This window comes from Camelina sativa, chromosome 18 (assembly GCF_030686135.1).
Source record: "Camelina sativa cultivar CO46 ecotype springtype chromosome 18, ASM3068613v1".
NCBI classification, from domain to species: Eukaryota; Viridiplantae; Streptophyta; class Magnoliopsida; order Brassicales; family Brassicaceae; genus Camelina; species Camelina sativa.
Genome location: NC_141897.1, coordinates 17640972 through 17654991, shown reverse-complemented (window position 1 = coordinate 17654991; position 14020 = coordinate 17640972). Strand labels below are relative to the sequence as shown.

The window sequence follows — 14020 nt, the reverse complement described above, 5'->3', positions numbered from 1 at the left end:
ATGTGAAATTATATTTGACATATTTTTTATTACCAAAATAACTTGTAACAGCAATACAATAAAAATTCTTATCTGAATTTAGAAGAAATTTGGAAAGTAAATCCTCAACATCTGGAGTACAACTTCTTCTTCTCCAGTTGTAAGATCAGGGTTAAATTCTCCTTCATCGTAGAAAAACAGTTTGTTCAGATCGAAATCATGTTTGACACGATAATGAATCGTGTAAACAGGTAGCTCTTCCTTCTCTTGACTTTCATCTTTCTTCATTTTGTTTGATTTTATAATTTTTGTGTATTGTTAAAAAGAAGAAGCAATGATGGAAACTTTATACTGTGTCATACACGTAGAAAGATACATAAATATTAAATATAGTCAATTGTTAGCAATATCTAGAGTCACTCATTAAACAACACATAGAATTCTGAACTTGTTGACTAAAAATAATAGAAGGGTAAATAAGTCATTTTAGAGTGATAGTTATATGGGTAAGTGAGAACGTCAGATATTTTGACAAAAAAAAAAATCTATAATGACAGGTATTCACGATCGGAGGGAGTATAAATTAATATTCTTTCGATTATTAAGTGTTATAAATTAATATATTTTTCCGCTCCTAAGTTAGATCAGTATAATTTTAAATATAATTTAGTAAAATAATAAGACAATAATTTTTTTAAAAATCATTTATATAGATATAGTTCCATCAATAATATAAATTTATAATTATAGAAAATTATCAAAATATATGTATATATACACACTAATTTCTAATTTCTGTTAGAGTTCATTTCTAATATTTTTACTATATAAAAAATTTTGAGTATCCTCTTCAAAATATAATAATTATTATTTTCATTTAGTTACATTAATTAAATATTATTTTAAAACTTTTCTTTTGAAAAATTACTAAATTAGGAAAACCTCTTTAAATTAATAAAATTTCATAGTTTCAACTTTATTAATTTATAGAGGTTTTACTGTAATTGTTTAATATATTCACTATTTTTGTTGACCAACATATATATATATATATAATAAGATATTCACTATTTTTAGAATTATACTATAAAGTACCCCAACTACATAAATTATCTAACATTAAAATTGATTTTATCCGAACTAGATTCATTACCTAATAATGGCCAATACTTTTTTTTTTATTTATTTTGTTGACTATATTCATTACCTTAAAAGAGAGATTCGAGTTATCCATTATTTGATCCTTTAACACTCTCTGACTTCATCTCCATAAATCTAATTAAATTTGATTTGTTGAGAAAACAAATATTATAGTCTTCTACTAGTTTTGATGTATCGTCATACAGAATTTTAGTAAATGATAAAGCGTATAATATGTGTAATGTATGTAATCAAAGCTAAAATATAAATCAAATCAGTGAAAATTATATAAAGTTTAACCTTGAATCGGTCGCTTTCAATTGGTTTAGTATATATACATTATTGAACCATGTTTTCTGATAAAATCGAACAATGTCAATAGAATAAACAAAACCGACAATTATTATACCGAAACAAAATACAGTGACCGGCTTACGGCGCTGGTTTACTGAGCCTTGAGGGTGTCACTAAACCGGCTTGACTTTGATGACAACAGCACCGCGAGGTTCGACCCAATAAACCCGACACGTGTTATTGTTAATGAATAATCAACGCGGTGCGGCGGTGGTGCCTGCACCTGAAAGAACCGGCGTGTGTCGTAGGAGAACATAGACAATTCTGCCTCGTCGGTTTACTTGAGGACGATCCCCAACGGCGTAAACTCGCTGAGTTTTGGTGATCTTGGCTCTGTTTCGTGATCGATCCATAAGGTTTTCGGTTGATCTTGGCTAAACTTGTGGAATACTTTTCCTCCGCCGTAGATTGTCCAAGAACTAGGGTTGAAGAGTTTTCTTTTGCCATGGTTTTGATGTACGTAAAGAATGATTTGGAAGTTTTTGTTTTTTTTTTGGGAGTGTTGTTTCTTTCTTGGGAATGAAATCAAAAAGGTCATTTATATGGTGACTTGGGTGAGAAGGCAGCTAAAAATAACCTTGGAATGTTGTTGACAAACTCCTTTTTTAAGTTATTGGTGATTGGAGATGCTCTAAGAATGGAGTTACTCCAAAATGGAGTCAAAAATGAAGAAATGGGTTGGAGATCCTCTAAGTAAATATTCTAGAAAAGTATTAAGAACAATTTTAGTGGAAAATATTTGACTTGGAGGTTTTCTTCTTCTTTTTATGGTTACACATTTGTGCATGAATAAAGGTTGTGAAATGTCTAGCAATTAGGAACATATACTATACATAAATACAAAAATTTGTTTAGTAAAAAAATATAGTTGTGCTAGTGCCAGTTGAAAATCCAGAACAGTCTAATTTGAAGATCTTGTAAGTTGTAACGCAATATATATATATACACTTTTTTTTGTTTGATTTGTGCCTATTTTGGGTTCGGACAAAACTTCAAAGACTCAAAATCCAGAATTCTAAATAAAACACCTTAAGACTTACATAGTTGATGTCTAAACCATCTCAAACTATTAAGATGCCTTCAAACTTTTATATGAGCATATAACTTTTTTTATATAAGGTTTAGTGCTATAGAAGATTTCTTAAGAAATCAACATCGTTATTGAAGTGTATACATATATTTTTGACGTCCCAAAAAGACAGACCAGATATTATTGGAGTACTTATATACTGTATTTTACTTTTAAATTGAAAAGAAAATATATACGAACATATTAAATGTGTATTAAACACTATATTAAGATTTTATAAATCTTTTTGCCATTGTGATTTGCATCATCTACTCACAATGTAACTTACGATTACTGGTGAGCTCTTTTTGTACAAAAAATCTGACACTCACACAAGTAACCGACTTGCTTCAAACCAAAACTAAAAAAAAAATAAAACCTTTGAAAGAAAAAAAAAACAAAAGAGAGAAAGTATAGAACTTAATTAGAGATTTTGTTGACTCTTTTGTCTGCTTTTAGAACTTTTTTGCTTTGTCATCTTGAAAGATCTTGTTTGCAGAGAGGACAACAAGAGATTATACGAAGCCACTGATCTACACACTTTGAGTGGAACTTATGTGAACATGGAAGCTTCCTTACTTCTTCTTTGTCTTTATATTTTGCCAAACATATACAACACTCCTGCAAACCAAACCAAAAGTCAAAATCTAGTCCATTTCAATCCTAAATTACATTAAACCGGGACTGGTTTTTAATCTGTGACACCTATTGTGAAAGTGATATAAAGTATCAAGATACTATATTAAGGATTAGGACTTACTGGTCAACGAAATGGATATAGCTTGAATTTTGAGTAAAAGGATTAGGACTTACTGGATCATCGGTTGTGGTAGCTGAATCTGAATCTGAATCAGAATCAGAAGCATTTTCGTCTATTCGTTTGTATTTCCAACTAGGGAGACTAGAGATTTGGTCATCTGATGCTCCTCTCTCTGAGGATCCCATGTTCATGTTATATCCAAGGATGCTACTAATGAGAGGCACAAGGCAACAAAGGAAGAGGAAGAGAAGAAAGGGAAAGGAATAGCAGACAGCGTTCCAAGCTAGAAGACAAACGCATAAGACGTGAAGCTTGGGAGCATGGTGGAAAGAACCGAACCTAGAATCGAACACCCAAACATTCCCAATCACAAACCAAATCGCAAAGAAAAGCTCTAACGACGTTCTGCATTTGTTCATCAAATGAGATGACCTGAAATAACAACAGTTAGAGATATCAGTACAACCTCAGGATCTTGTTTGGATTCAGAACCAACAAAAGATAAAGATTTTGGGGAGTTTACCTTGTATCTTCTCTGCCTCTCTGTTGCTGCTCAACATCTCCGAGGACAAAACCAACATCTAGTTGACGATACCGACCATACAACAGCATGAGATTCAGAAGACATCCAACATCGTAACCCGTAATCCATAGCCTCACTGGCCAAATAGGTCTCTCTTCTTTTGAGATAGCTAGCGTGAGTGTTATCACAGTGAGCTGAACAAGCAGAGCAACGAGCTCAGACATCATCCAAGCACTCGAATTGAAAGGATTAGAGCCAAGATCGGATCTTGAACCGTTCTGGTAGTGAAACACTCTTCTCAAGAAGATGAACCACCTAGCTCTAGACACCTTCATAGCCAACCTTATGTAAAACGAAGATGGAGGAGACCTCTCTTGATCATTATTACCAGCAGTAGTAACATGACTGTTATCGCCTCGAGGTGTGGAGTTTAACGAAGCAGACGATGAAATAGTGATTGAAATGTTACTGGAAGATAGCTCCTCCGGCTGACCGGAATAACGTGTATTCATCGGAACTTTTTCAAGATTTTAAAAACCTTCATAGGACAAACAAACAAACAAAAATTGCATAGAGAGAATCAAAATTTCTGAAAGTTTTTATAAGTTATAAGAGCACGTACATGGAACCGTAACTATAAAAACGAAAAGATCATGAAACACACACACATGGAAATAAAAAGGGAATATAAAGTCATGAAATTTTCATGACCCCAACAACAATAACAAAAAAAACACATGAAAGTTTACTGAGGAATAAAATCAAATACCTTATCTGCAACCATCAAAAAGGCAAAAGCTCAGGTTACTCAGCTCCGTACACGAACTCCTCGATTTGGTCCCCCCAAAAAAAGGAAGCTCTTTTACAAACGGAAACGTAATTTACCACAAACCCAAGTACTATTTGTAATCGCAATTCAAACCCACGAACAAAAGGAGAAAAAAAGCAACAATTTTTTTTTATTCGAGTGTGGAATGAAACGACTTTGGAGGAAAGATCACGTTTCTAATTATAAGGAAGAAGGTGTAGTGATTATGTCAGGGAAGGTGAAGAAGTTGGGCGAGAGATGGCGACCAAGAATCAAACCATAAAAATGGAATCTTTATATTTTATTCGAACCAAACTCTGTTTTTTTTGGGTTTATGGCTTTGGTTTGAAGAATCAAAGAGAAGAAGAAGAAAGAACCGTTGGCCTAATCTTAACACCTGAGATCGATTTTTGTATATGAAGCAATGTTTTTTGTTTTTATAAGAGAGAGATATAGCAACTGCTGCTTCCAACCGCCAAAGCAGACCCTTCTCTCTCTCTCTCGCTCTCTTAAGAATTGTGAGCAAAGGTAAAGATTGAGATTTTTCAATTTTCTTGTTTTGGTATTTATTATTATATCTTTCTTTATCAAAAGAAATGGATAGGAATAACATATCTCAATGAAGTCATCAATTCTTCAATTCACCATATCACTATCTCTTTTTTTCTTTTTGGTTGTTATAACAGAAAAATCCTCTCCTTTTGTTTTCTCTTGGGATCATTTACCAAATATAGTAATATTGATAACCGTATTTTATCTTCCTATGGATCTTTTTATACTATGGTGGTAATGGGGTATATGATATAATAAAAAATGATTTAAAATAAATAATTTCAAGCCAAAATTATAATTTATAATAATTTGAATGATTTTTTATTGACATGGGATTTTTTTTTACTTTGTTTCAGTGTTTCGAGGAAGTATATATTAGGGCAGGTCGAAAAGCATAAAAAGAGCATGTATCGTAGAACCAAAAAAAATGCTGGTGCCGGTAAAGACCAAATGAAATAAACAAATATTATTACATGTATATATTTTGGCAACACAAAATAGAATAATTGGGCGGGTAACATTGGCGGAGGAGGAGGGGGAGGAGGATGTAACCGAAGGAGTGGGGATGGTTGGCTAACTAATCTCAACCATAAGAGTTTCTATCATTTACGTTCCTTTAGCTTTCTCTCCTTTTCCACGTTGTTATTCTCCCATTTTTTAATATGATGTTCTTTGTCCGGATTATATATTATAGTGGTCAAGAGACTTATAAGGTTAACCAATTTTGAATGAAATTTATAAATATTTAAAATTCTGGAACGTTCAATTGATGTCGGAGGTCTTTGGTCAAGTAGAATTTTATGCATGTTCTTACTTATATAGATCGTAGGTCGCGGCTTCGACATTTCTCGTTGTTGTTGTTGTTGTAGTAAAACGTACCTTATTCCATTTTGCATATCAATCGATATAAGTTTGAAACTTCCTAGACTATGTAATTGACCTATGGGCATATGGTATATGTATATCCCTTAAAATAGTAAGTATTAAAAGGTGACACTGACAACACAAATTTCCAAAGTGTATTGTCAACTTTAATCTAACACAATTGTAATTCTTACCTATATAAAACAAAAATATATAATTACGTTTCTGGATTCGTGTTAATGAACTCCATTATACTTTGTAATTAACAACTAACCACTAGTAATTATGTATATATATTCTATTCTATGATTTACACGTAGAATTAGGATATTTTAACTAAATTGTATAATGTCATTTCATGACGTAATTTAAAGGCTATGTAGACCATATCTTTTGCATACGTACATATGTCGGCCTCGTCGAGACGTCGACGACAACAATTCAGGGACCAATGGAGAAATATAACTTAACGAGCATGATTACTTTTGACAAGAGGAAAAAGATCTCTATTCCTCAACATTATATTGACCAATTATTTATTTTTGGAAAGGAAGCAAAATCCAAAAACAACATCAAATCCGGACACGTGGATTCACAAGAGTACATAAGAAACGTGGATTGTGTATTAGCTTTGAAATCGTCGCATTATCAGTTTTTTGTCACACGGCTCTGACTCGCTTCTTTTGGTGTCATTATTCTTACGACATCACTTAAACTCATACTTAACCGTGTTCATCATATCTTGTTTTTGTTCTAGTATGTAGTAGTGTACTTCCGACATCCTTTCAACTAGTCTACACAAAAATTTCTAATTCTAGGAATATGTTTCTGTTTACTAAGTCATGATTTATAGATTTGCTTTTGCACAGTAACAACTAACAACAATACATCCCACGTATGATTGGGCTTTTGAGCTGTCCCATAACCGTGTAATAAGAACATCATCTATATAAGCGCCATGGTTTGGTTTATTTGTTTCTGCTTTTGTTACATAACATTTATCAGAAAAACTGTAAAAATATATGACTTTGTGGATTATTATAGCAAGGAAACCCCACTATACCAAAAAGCTTCTACGGTTAATTGTATATTTAGTAAACAATATAAATTCTATATATGTCCAATAAAGTTACAAAGTTTACCATATATATTTACAATAAAAATACATCAAGTTATTACATTTCCGTCAGCTCAATTCTAAATTCAACAGTTTTTAAACGTATAACCTAAATTTATATAAATAAAAAGAAACAAGAGTTATTAAAAATGAAAAAAAAAACATTTACACGGTATCCCAAAAAGAATCAGAACTCATACAATACAACAGGAGACAACAACAATTGAAATTTACTGCTACACACACTATAAAAATACAATCCCAAAAAAAAACACATCAATCAACACTTCAGTCTCTCCCTTTCACTCTCTCTACACTAATCCACATGATTCTTTCTTCCAATACAAAGCAGAAGCCATGGCAGAAGCACTTGAAGCTCATGATATAAAAAAAACCAAAATAAACAGCTAATTGATCTTCTTTGGATCATTCAGAACAAACTCTGCATACAGATCCTTCAAAGCAATCACCACCGTCGTTATCAACGGTCCCATTATCGCTCCCTGCAACAACAACAACAATAAACATTACAAAATCGCCAATTTTTAGTTTCGGAATCCCAAAAGATCCAATCTTTTATTTTTGTTACCTCGAGAGCAGAAGGAAACAGAGTCACTCCACCAATGATACTTAGTCCAGTAATGTAAGCATTAGACCCTGGAATGTCATCTTGAATCTCTGAAGCACCATACTCCATCAACACAAGATGAGCCACAGATAAAGTCACTGCAACAATGTATCTTCCTTCTAGCACGAGCTGCAATGCCGCTGGAATAGTGGCGAACCAGTAAGGGAAAATGGGTAACAAAGCACTGATGAAGGCGAGAACAGTCGACATGTAAAGGAAATGTATATTGTATAGTCTAAACAATAGCCAAGTGAGACATCCTTGGAAGAAGGCGATTTCAGCTGTTGCTAATAGCACGCCGGAGATGGCTAAGTCTAGGACTTCAACACATCTGTTTCTAGCGCTTGGATTGATCGGGAGCATGTTCATGACTTGCTCAGTAACACCACCTGATTCAGATGTGATTAGAATGTATAGAACCCAAATGAAAACCATCAGCTGAGAGACAAAGTTGAAGAACTCGGCTGCTCCCCAGATAATCGAGTTTCCTATAGAGAAAACGAACTTCGCCCCGCCCCCAACAACAGATGCACTGCTTGAGAAAACACGTTGCGATACATCCATTCCTTTAACAGCAAAGCCTTTAGCTTTCTCTACTAAATCTTCTCTTGTGATAATAAGCTCCCTGAAGATCACATCAACCTCTGAGTATATCTGACTCCATTCTTTGTTCTTAACCCGAGTCCTCAAACTCATAAGCTTCTCTGTATAAGGAGACGGAGTTATAAGCGCAGTGGATGGCGTTGACGTGTTCTCAGGATGCCCGATCACGAAATGCTTAATCCCAGTGACTAACTCCGTCATATTATACTGCATTGCCAAACTATCAATCTGCTCAGAAACCGTTTCATAGAACTTCGTAGTGTACATATCTAACATTCCAGGGACATCATTCTCATCCATCCATTGCTTAATCCCAATCTTCTCAGCGTAATTGCTCTCTTCAACATGAGACTTGAGAGAATAAACAGCGTCTTTCCCTTCAACACCGATCTTATAAGAGAAGAAGATGACACCAGTCAATGATCCAACAATCATAAGCACAATCAAACCAATAGCAACAATTGTATTCAATCTCTTCATTATCCCTCTAGTGAAATAAGCAGTGAAATGGCTTCTCCTAAAACTGTTACTCCTCAGAGAAGAAACAGCAGAGAGAGTCGAATCAACATTCTTGGAACTAAACAAGAAACCTAAAGAGAGAATCACAAGAGACCCAATTCCCCCAATCCTCTCGTAAGCAATCACAAACACACCAAAAGAGACCAACCATTTCACAAGTTTCGAAAACCCAGTACCGTTCTTCTTCCTCGTCCGCTTAGGTTTCGATCTCCTTAGAAAAACCCTAAAGCATAAGTTTTTAATATCCACGATGGAACCGATGAAGACATTGAAAACAGAGACGGGAACAGCGAGGACAACTTCCGTCAACCCTAATTTCAAAGGCTCGCTCCAGAAATCAACAAGGGTTTCTTGAATACCTCTCAAAGGGATCGAACAAAGAATCGCCCATTGAATCGGTCTTAGATACTCTTGTAATAGCCTCCCGACGAAATACACAACACAAATTGCGAAAACGAGACCAGCGTGAGCCATTGCTATGTAGATAGCGAGACGGGCTTGTGAATCGACGGTTGATAAAGATGTTTTGTTGCTTGATTCTTCTCCCCCATCTCCGGGAGGTTTACGAGACGGCGGCGGCTCCGATGAAGAAGAAGAAGAAGACGGAGGGTCTTGAGGTTTACGGGTTGAAGCGGAACGAAACATCTCTTGCCACGCGAGATTCGTGGGGATCGAAGGTTTCGTCTCCGTGTCGTACGGGACCAATTCCATCAAATTGAATCCCTCCAAGTTACGATTTTTTGAAATTTCTTTGAAAAAGAGAGTTTTTTTTTTCTATTGAAGCTGAAGAGAGATGAATTGGAGAGAGAGAGAGAGAGAGAGAGAGAGAGAGAGATGTTTCAGATAATTTATTTGTTTTTTTTTTAATTATTTTTATATTCTCAGATGATAATTGAATGTTATGATTGAGACATTAATGGAGGAGAGAAACTATATTAGTAAAGTTGTAATGACGGAAGTGCCCTAACCGACGACATTGTCTGTAACCACGACTGCTCCAAATTCTTCTACTTTACTAATCACAATCTAACACGTTCTCCTGTCTGTGTGTTTATTGTGTATAATAGAAAGAAAAATTATACTTTTCTTGATTACAAAATTATACTTTTTTTTTTGAACAAAGATTACAAAATTATACTATTATACCAAAATTTCGATTGAAGTTTTCAGGAAATTTTGTTGGGAAAGGATAATTTAAAAGCTTTAACATACGTATGATCAAGAGTTAATCCCAAACACAAAAGAAGAGTTTAATGTGCCTGAACTTGTAGCTCAATTGGTTAACCTCATTAGTCATGAGTCATGAGGTCAAGTGGTAGCAGAGATTTGAAGAAGAAGAGATTAATGCATGAAACCTGAATTCTTCTATAAAACATATGCAAAATCTTTAAAAAAAAGTTCATTCTAATATTTTAATTTAGATGCTTTTTCCTCTTTAATTAAAGATACTTTTGTTTGGTTAATTTAATTTTAGATGCTTTTAAAAAAATTATTCCAAATCATTATGTTGTGATGAGATATGCCAACTCTGGAGTTTCTTCACCATCTATCTCATTAGACGGCTGGTATATATCGGGGCAGACAACTTAACATATTAGGCTGATTCAAATGGGCCGTATCAATAAGGCTTGTTAATCTCTCTGCCTGTGAATTTACATACTTGTACTTGCATATATTTCACTTGTTCCTTCAAACAAATTTCGCCAAAAGGGATATACTTTTATGAACCAAACAGGACCCCGGGGGACCTAACTATATCGGTGTTTATGTTGCAATCATAAGAAATAGACCGAATTTAAAGTGGTGGATCCACAAATCTTAACATTTTATTAGAATAAGAGGTTAAATTTAGGAAAAAGTTTATACAAAGATACGATGACGTCGCCATGCAAGCTTTTTGTTTATTGCGTTAGGCCCCCTCCACAAAGTTTGTTGAGACTTGGATATCTTTAAATTAAAGCTTCTCGTTATCGAGGTCAAGCGTACATGTTAAGCCACTTTTATTCGTAATATAGCTTTACGTATCAAAATTTTCATCACTCAATTATAAAAAATTACTCATTATGTAGTGATCGATGTGTTAACTTATACGTATGACAGACACACCTAACGCAAAGCTATTGCTATATTTTATCATTTGGCTAACTAACCCTACTTTCTCTTTTTTTTTTTCTTGGTAGGTTGTGGAACTAATTAACGCTACTCTTTCCAAATATGACTATGATCAAACAATATTAATGCTATGTATGTACGACAGTATGTTGCGTCTACAATGCCATATTTGTGAATTCTGATCACAAAATAGGTAGTTCTTTAATGTCAAAAATACATACAGTAAGACACTTCAATGATTTTTTAAAAAAACTTTGTTAGGTAGAGAGGCACTCTCGTAAATATAAAAAAAAATATACCGTTAAAATCTCAATGTATTGCGCATTAAACCTCGTACCGATCTCATAAATTTGTTTTTTGATCAATGAAGCCACCAATTGGACGTTGAGGAAATCAACACGTGGCAGCTCACACAATCGACAATTTTCTCAAGAGAAACAAAAAAATCCCTCAAAATTTTCTTAATTTTCGAGAAAAAAATGAAAAATTTTAAAAGATATCCCAATGAAACTGCGTTTTCAAGCAAACTGCTAAATTGTTTTTTTTTTTTTTACTTTCATCTCTCTCTCTTCTCTATAATAAGGGCTATCTGCCTCTTCTACACCAGCCGAAACAATCATACCATGACATTAAAGTCCAAAAATTTTATATACATTTTCGTATTTTTGATTTAAAGTAAAGTTTTTTTTTTTGTTTTCTTATCTCCTCCATTAAAAATGGAAAATGTGATCTGGGTTTTTCATAGAAAGGATTGAAACAATCGTAGAGGATTACAATTTTTTATCGTTGTGTGTGTGTGTAAATGGGTCTGGTTGATTCTTTGTTTGGAAAAGATGCTAGGAAATTTCTCAAAAGGAAAGATAGTGATGCTGCAGAAGCAGGTACGTGAATTATTATTATGAATCTGTTTTATCATCTTCTTCATTTTACAAATTTTTCTATAAAAAAAGATCAGATTTTTAATGGTCAAACATGATGCTTTTATTTTCACATTGTCTCTGTTCTTCATCTGCTTTGATCGGATTGTTAAGGGTTTGTTTCCGTTTCGGCTTGATCAGGTTTGATTGATCTGATTGTGTTTTTTTTTTTTTTTTTTTCTGTTTTCTTTTGATTTGCAGGAAGAGCTTTGGAGGAACTCAGAAGTTCTTTATACAATGAGCTTAAAACATCAGAAGGAGCTAAAAGGCAACAACAGAGATTTTGTGGCCCTGTTGTTGCAATGTCCTTCAATTTCATTGTTGCTGTTGGCATCATCCTCGCCAATAAACTAGTAATCCCGAATTCCATATTCCAAATTCTTTTTTTAATTTTTTGTTCTCTGTTTTGGCCATGTCATAGTGATTTGTATGGTTGAATTTTTGCAGGTGATGGGAAGAGTTGGATTCAATTTTCCAATCTTTCTAACATTGATTCACTATACCGTTGCTTGGATACTTCTAGCTTTCTTCAAGTCTCTCTCTTTGCTTCCAATGTCTCCTCCATCAAAGACTACACCTTTCTCCTCTCTCTTCTCTCTTGGAGCTGTCATGGCCTTTGCTTCTGGACTCGCTAATACCAGTCTCAAACACAACAGGTTCATTGCTTAATCCATAAACTTCATTCCTCAAATTGACCTTTGATAACTCTGTTTCATATTTGAAAGCTTTTGTTTTTTTTTGTTTTGTTTCCAGTGTTGGATTCTATCAGATGGCTAAGATCGCAGTGACACCAACGATTGTTCTTGCAGAGTTTGTTCTTTTCAAGAAAACTATCTCTTCCACAAAGGTTTTTGCTCGAGTTTTTTTGTACATTAAGTATCATTACATATTTTTGGTGCTTACTCTGTTTTGGGGTTTTGTTTTGTCCTCACACAACAGGTCATGGCATTAGCTGTAGTATCTCTAGGGGTGGCAATTGCGACAGTGACAGATCTAGAATTTAATTTGTTTGGCGCATTGGTAGCTGTGGCTTGGATTATCCCAAGTGCCATCAATAAAATCCTCTGGTCTAATCTTCAGCAACAAGCTAATTGGACTGCCCTGGCGTAAGAAATACTAATTCTCTAGCTCTCTTTTACTTTTACTTAAGGCTTAAGCAATACAAGTCTCAGAATAATCTCTTTATTGAACGTAGATTGATGTGGAAGACAACACCATTTACCGTCTTCTTCTTATTGGCTCTCATGCCATGGCTTGACCCACCTGGAGTTTTACTGTTCAAATGGGATTTAGGTAACTCTTCTGCCATCCTCATCTCGGCTCTTCTCGGGTTTTTCCTCCAATGGTCTGGTGCACTAGCTCTCGGGTTAGTCTTTTCTTCTTTTCTTCCGTTTAAAGATCAGTCTTGAGTTCATAAAATATTAGTGCATGTGGATTTGGTTTGGTTCTTCGGTTTACATTTTATACCACCATACATAAGAGGCTAGAGTACTAAAGTTGTTGTTTCTTAATTACAGGGCAACCTCGGCAACATCTCATGTAGTATTAGGGCAATTCAAGACATGTGTGATCTTGCTTGGAGGTTACGTTATCTTCGGGTCCGATCCTGGCTTCATCAGCATCTGCGGCGCTGTGGCAGCTCTTGTCGGTATGTCTGTCTACACGTGGCTCAATCTTCCGGGAAAACCCAACGATCACATCTCGAGCAAGCAGCTTCCAAAACAAAACGTTATCATTTCAAAACCTAAAGCCGAGGCTGACGATGGAGGAGGAGAGACCGGAGTAGCCGTAGTCTCTATTGACCCAATTCACTCCAAGACGACAACTGCAAATATCGTATAGCTTTATAATTTTTGTTAGATGCCAAAGATTAAAAAAAAAAAAAAAAAGAGTTTAGTTTGTAACAATGGTTTAATCTCGAACTAGTTTAGTAAATAATAAAATACAGAATTTGATTTATTAATGTGACATGTTTATATATACACTATAAATACACTAACATTATTTATTTGTGCTAGTGGGTCTGACTGGTGATGATATATAGAAAAAATATGAAATCCATTTTATATATTTAC

The 14020-nt window shown here is 34.4% G+C and overlaps 3 protein-coding genes and 1 pseudogene across 3 annotated transcripts; 1 reads left to right on the top strand and 3 right to left on the bottom strand.

Annotated features, from left to right (window-relative positions):
• Positions 1–1387: 1387 nt before the first annotated feature.
• Positions 1388–1969, bottom strand: LOC104761645 (uncharacterized; annotated as a pseudogene).
• A 782-nt stretch (positions 1970–2751) lies between these two features.
• Positions 2752–5284, bottom strand: LOC104761644 (E3 ubiquitin-protein ligase At1g12760). Its single transcript, XM_010484763.3, has 4 exons — positions 4595–5284; positions 3826–4363; positions 3356–3734; positions 2752–3163 (listed from the first exon to the last, which is right to left on the bottom strand). The coding sequence occupies exons 2-4, from the start codon at positions 4335–4337 to the stop codon at positions 3017–3019; spliced, it is 1038 nt and encodes a 345-aa protein (XP_010483065.2). The 5' UTR covers positions 4338–4363; positions 4595–5284; the 3' UTR covers positions 2752–3016.
• A 1975-nt stretch (positions 5285–7259) lies between these two features.
• On the bottom strand, positions 7260–9939 carry LOC104761643 (uncharacterized). Its single transcript, XM_010484762.2, has 2 exons — positions 7756–9939; positions 7260–7669 (listed from the first exon to the last, which is right to left on the bottom strand). The coding sequence occupies exons 1-2, from the start codon at positions 9625–9627 to the stop codon at positions 7574–7576; spliced, it is 1968 nt and encodes a 655-aa protein (XP_010483064.2). The 5' UTR covers positions 9628–9939; the 3' UTR covers positions 7260–7573.
• Positions 9940–10918: 979 nt separating this feature from the next.
• Positions 10919–13908, top strand: LOC104763485 (nucleotide-sugar uncharacterized transporter 2). Its single transcript, XM_087499097.1, has 7 exons — positions 10919–11909; positions 12147–12298; positions 12393–12601; positions 12699–12792; positions 12885–13051; positions 13141–13311; positions 13463–13908. Exons 1-7 carry the CDS (start codon positions 11831–11833, stop codon positions 13785–13787), a joined length of 1197 nt encoding a protein of 398 aa, XP_087355223.1. The 5' UTR covers positions 10919–11830; the 3' UTR covers positions 13788–13908.
• Positions 13909–14020: the final 112 nt, after the last annotated feature.

Bases quoted from the DNA above. Each gene is read 5' to 3' on its own strand.
- LOC104761644 (XM_010484763.3), bottom strand. From the start codon at position 4,337: ATGAATACACGTTATTCCGGTCAGCCGGAGGAGCTATCTTCCAGTAAC. The intron at 3,735-3,825 runs GTAAACTCCCCA...TTGTTATTTCAG, and splicing joins AGAGGCAGAGAAGATACAAG to GTCATCTCATTTGATGAACA. The intron at 3,164-3,355 runs GTAAGTCCTAAT...TTTGGTTTGCAG, and splicing joins CTACCACAACCGATGATCCA to GAGTGTTGTATATGTTTGGC.
- LOC104761643 (XM_010484762.2), bottom strand. From the start codon at position 9,627: ATGGAATTGGTCCCGTACGACACGGAGACGAAACCTTCGATCCCCACG. The intron at 7,670-7,755 runs GTAACAAAAATA...TTGTTGTTGCAG, and splicing joins TGTTTCCTTCTGCTCTCGAG to GGAGCGATAATGGGACCGTT.
- LOC104763485 (XM_087499097.1), top strand. From the start codon at position 11,831: ATGGGTCTGGTTGATTCTTTGTTTGGAAAAGATGCTAGGAAATTTCTC. The intron at 11,910-12,146 runs GTACGTGAATTA...TTTGATTTGCAG, and splicing joins TAGTGATGCTGCAGAAGCAG to GAAGAGCTTTGGAGGAACTC. The intron at 12,299-12,392 runs GTAATCCCGAAT...GAATTTTTGCAG, and splicing joins TCATCCTCGCCAATAAACTA to GTGATGGGAAGAGTTGGATT.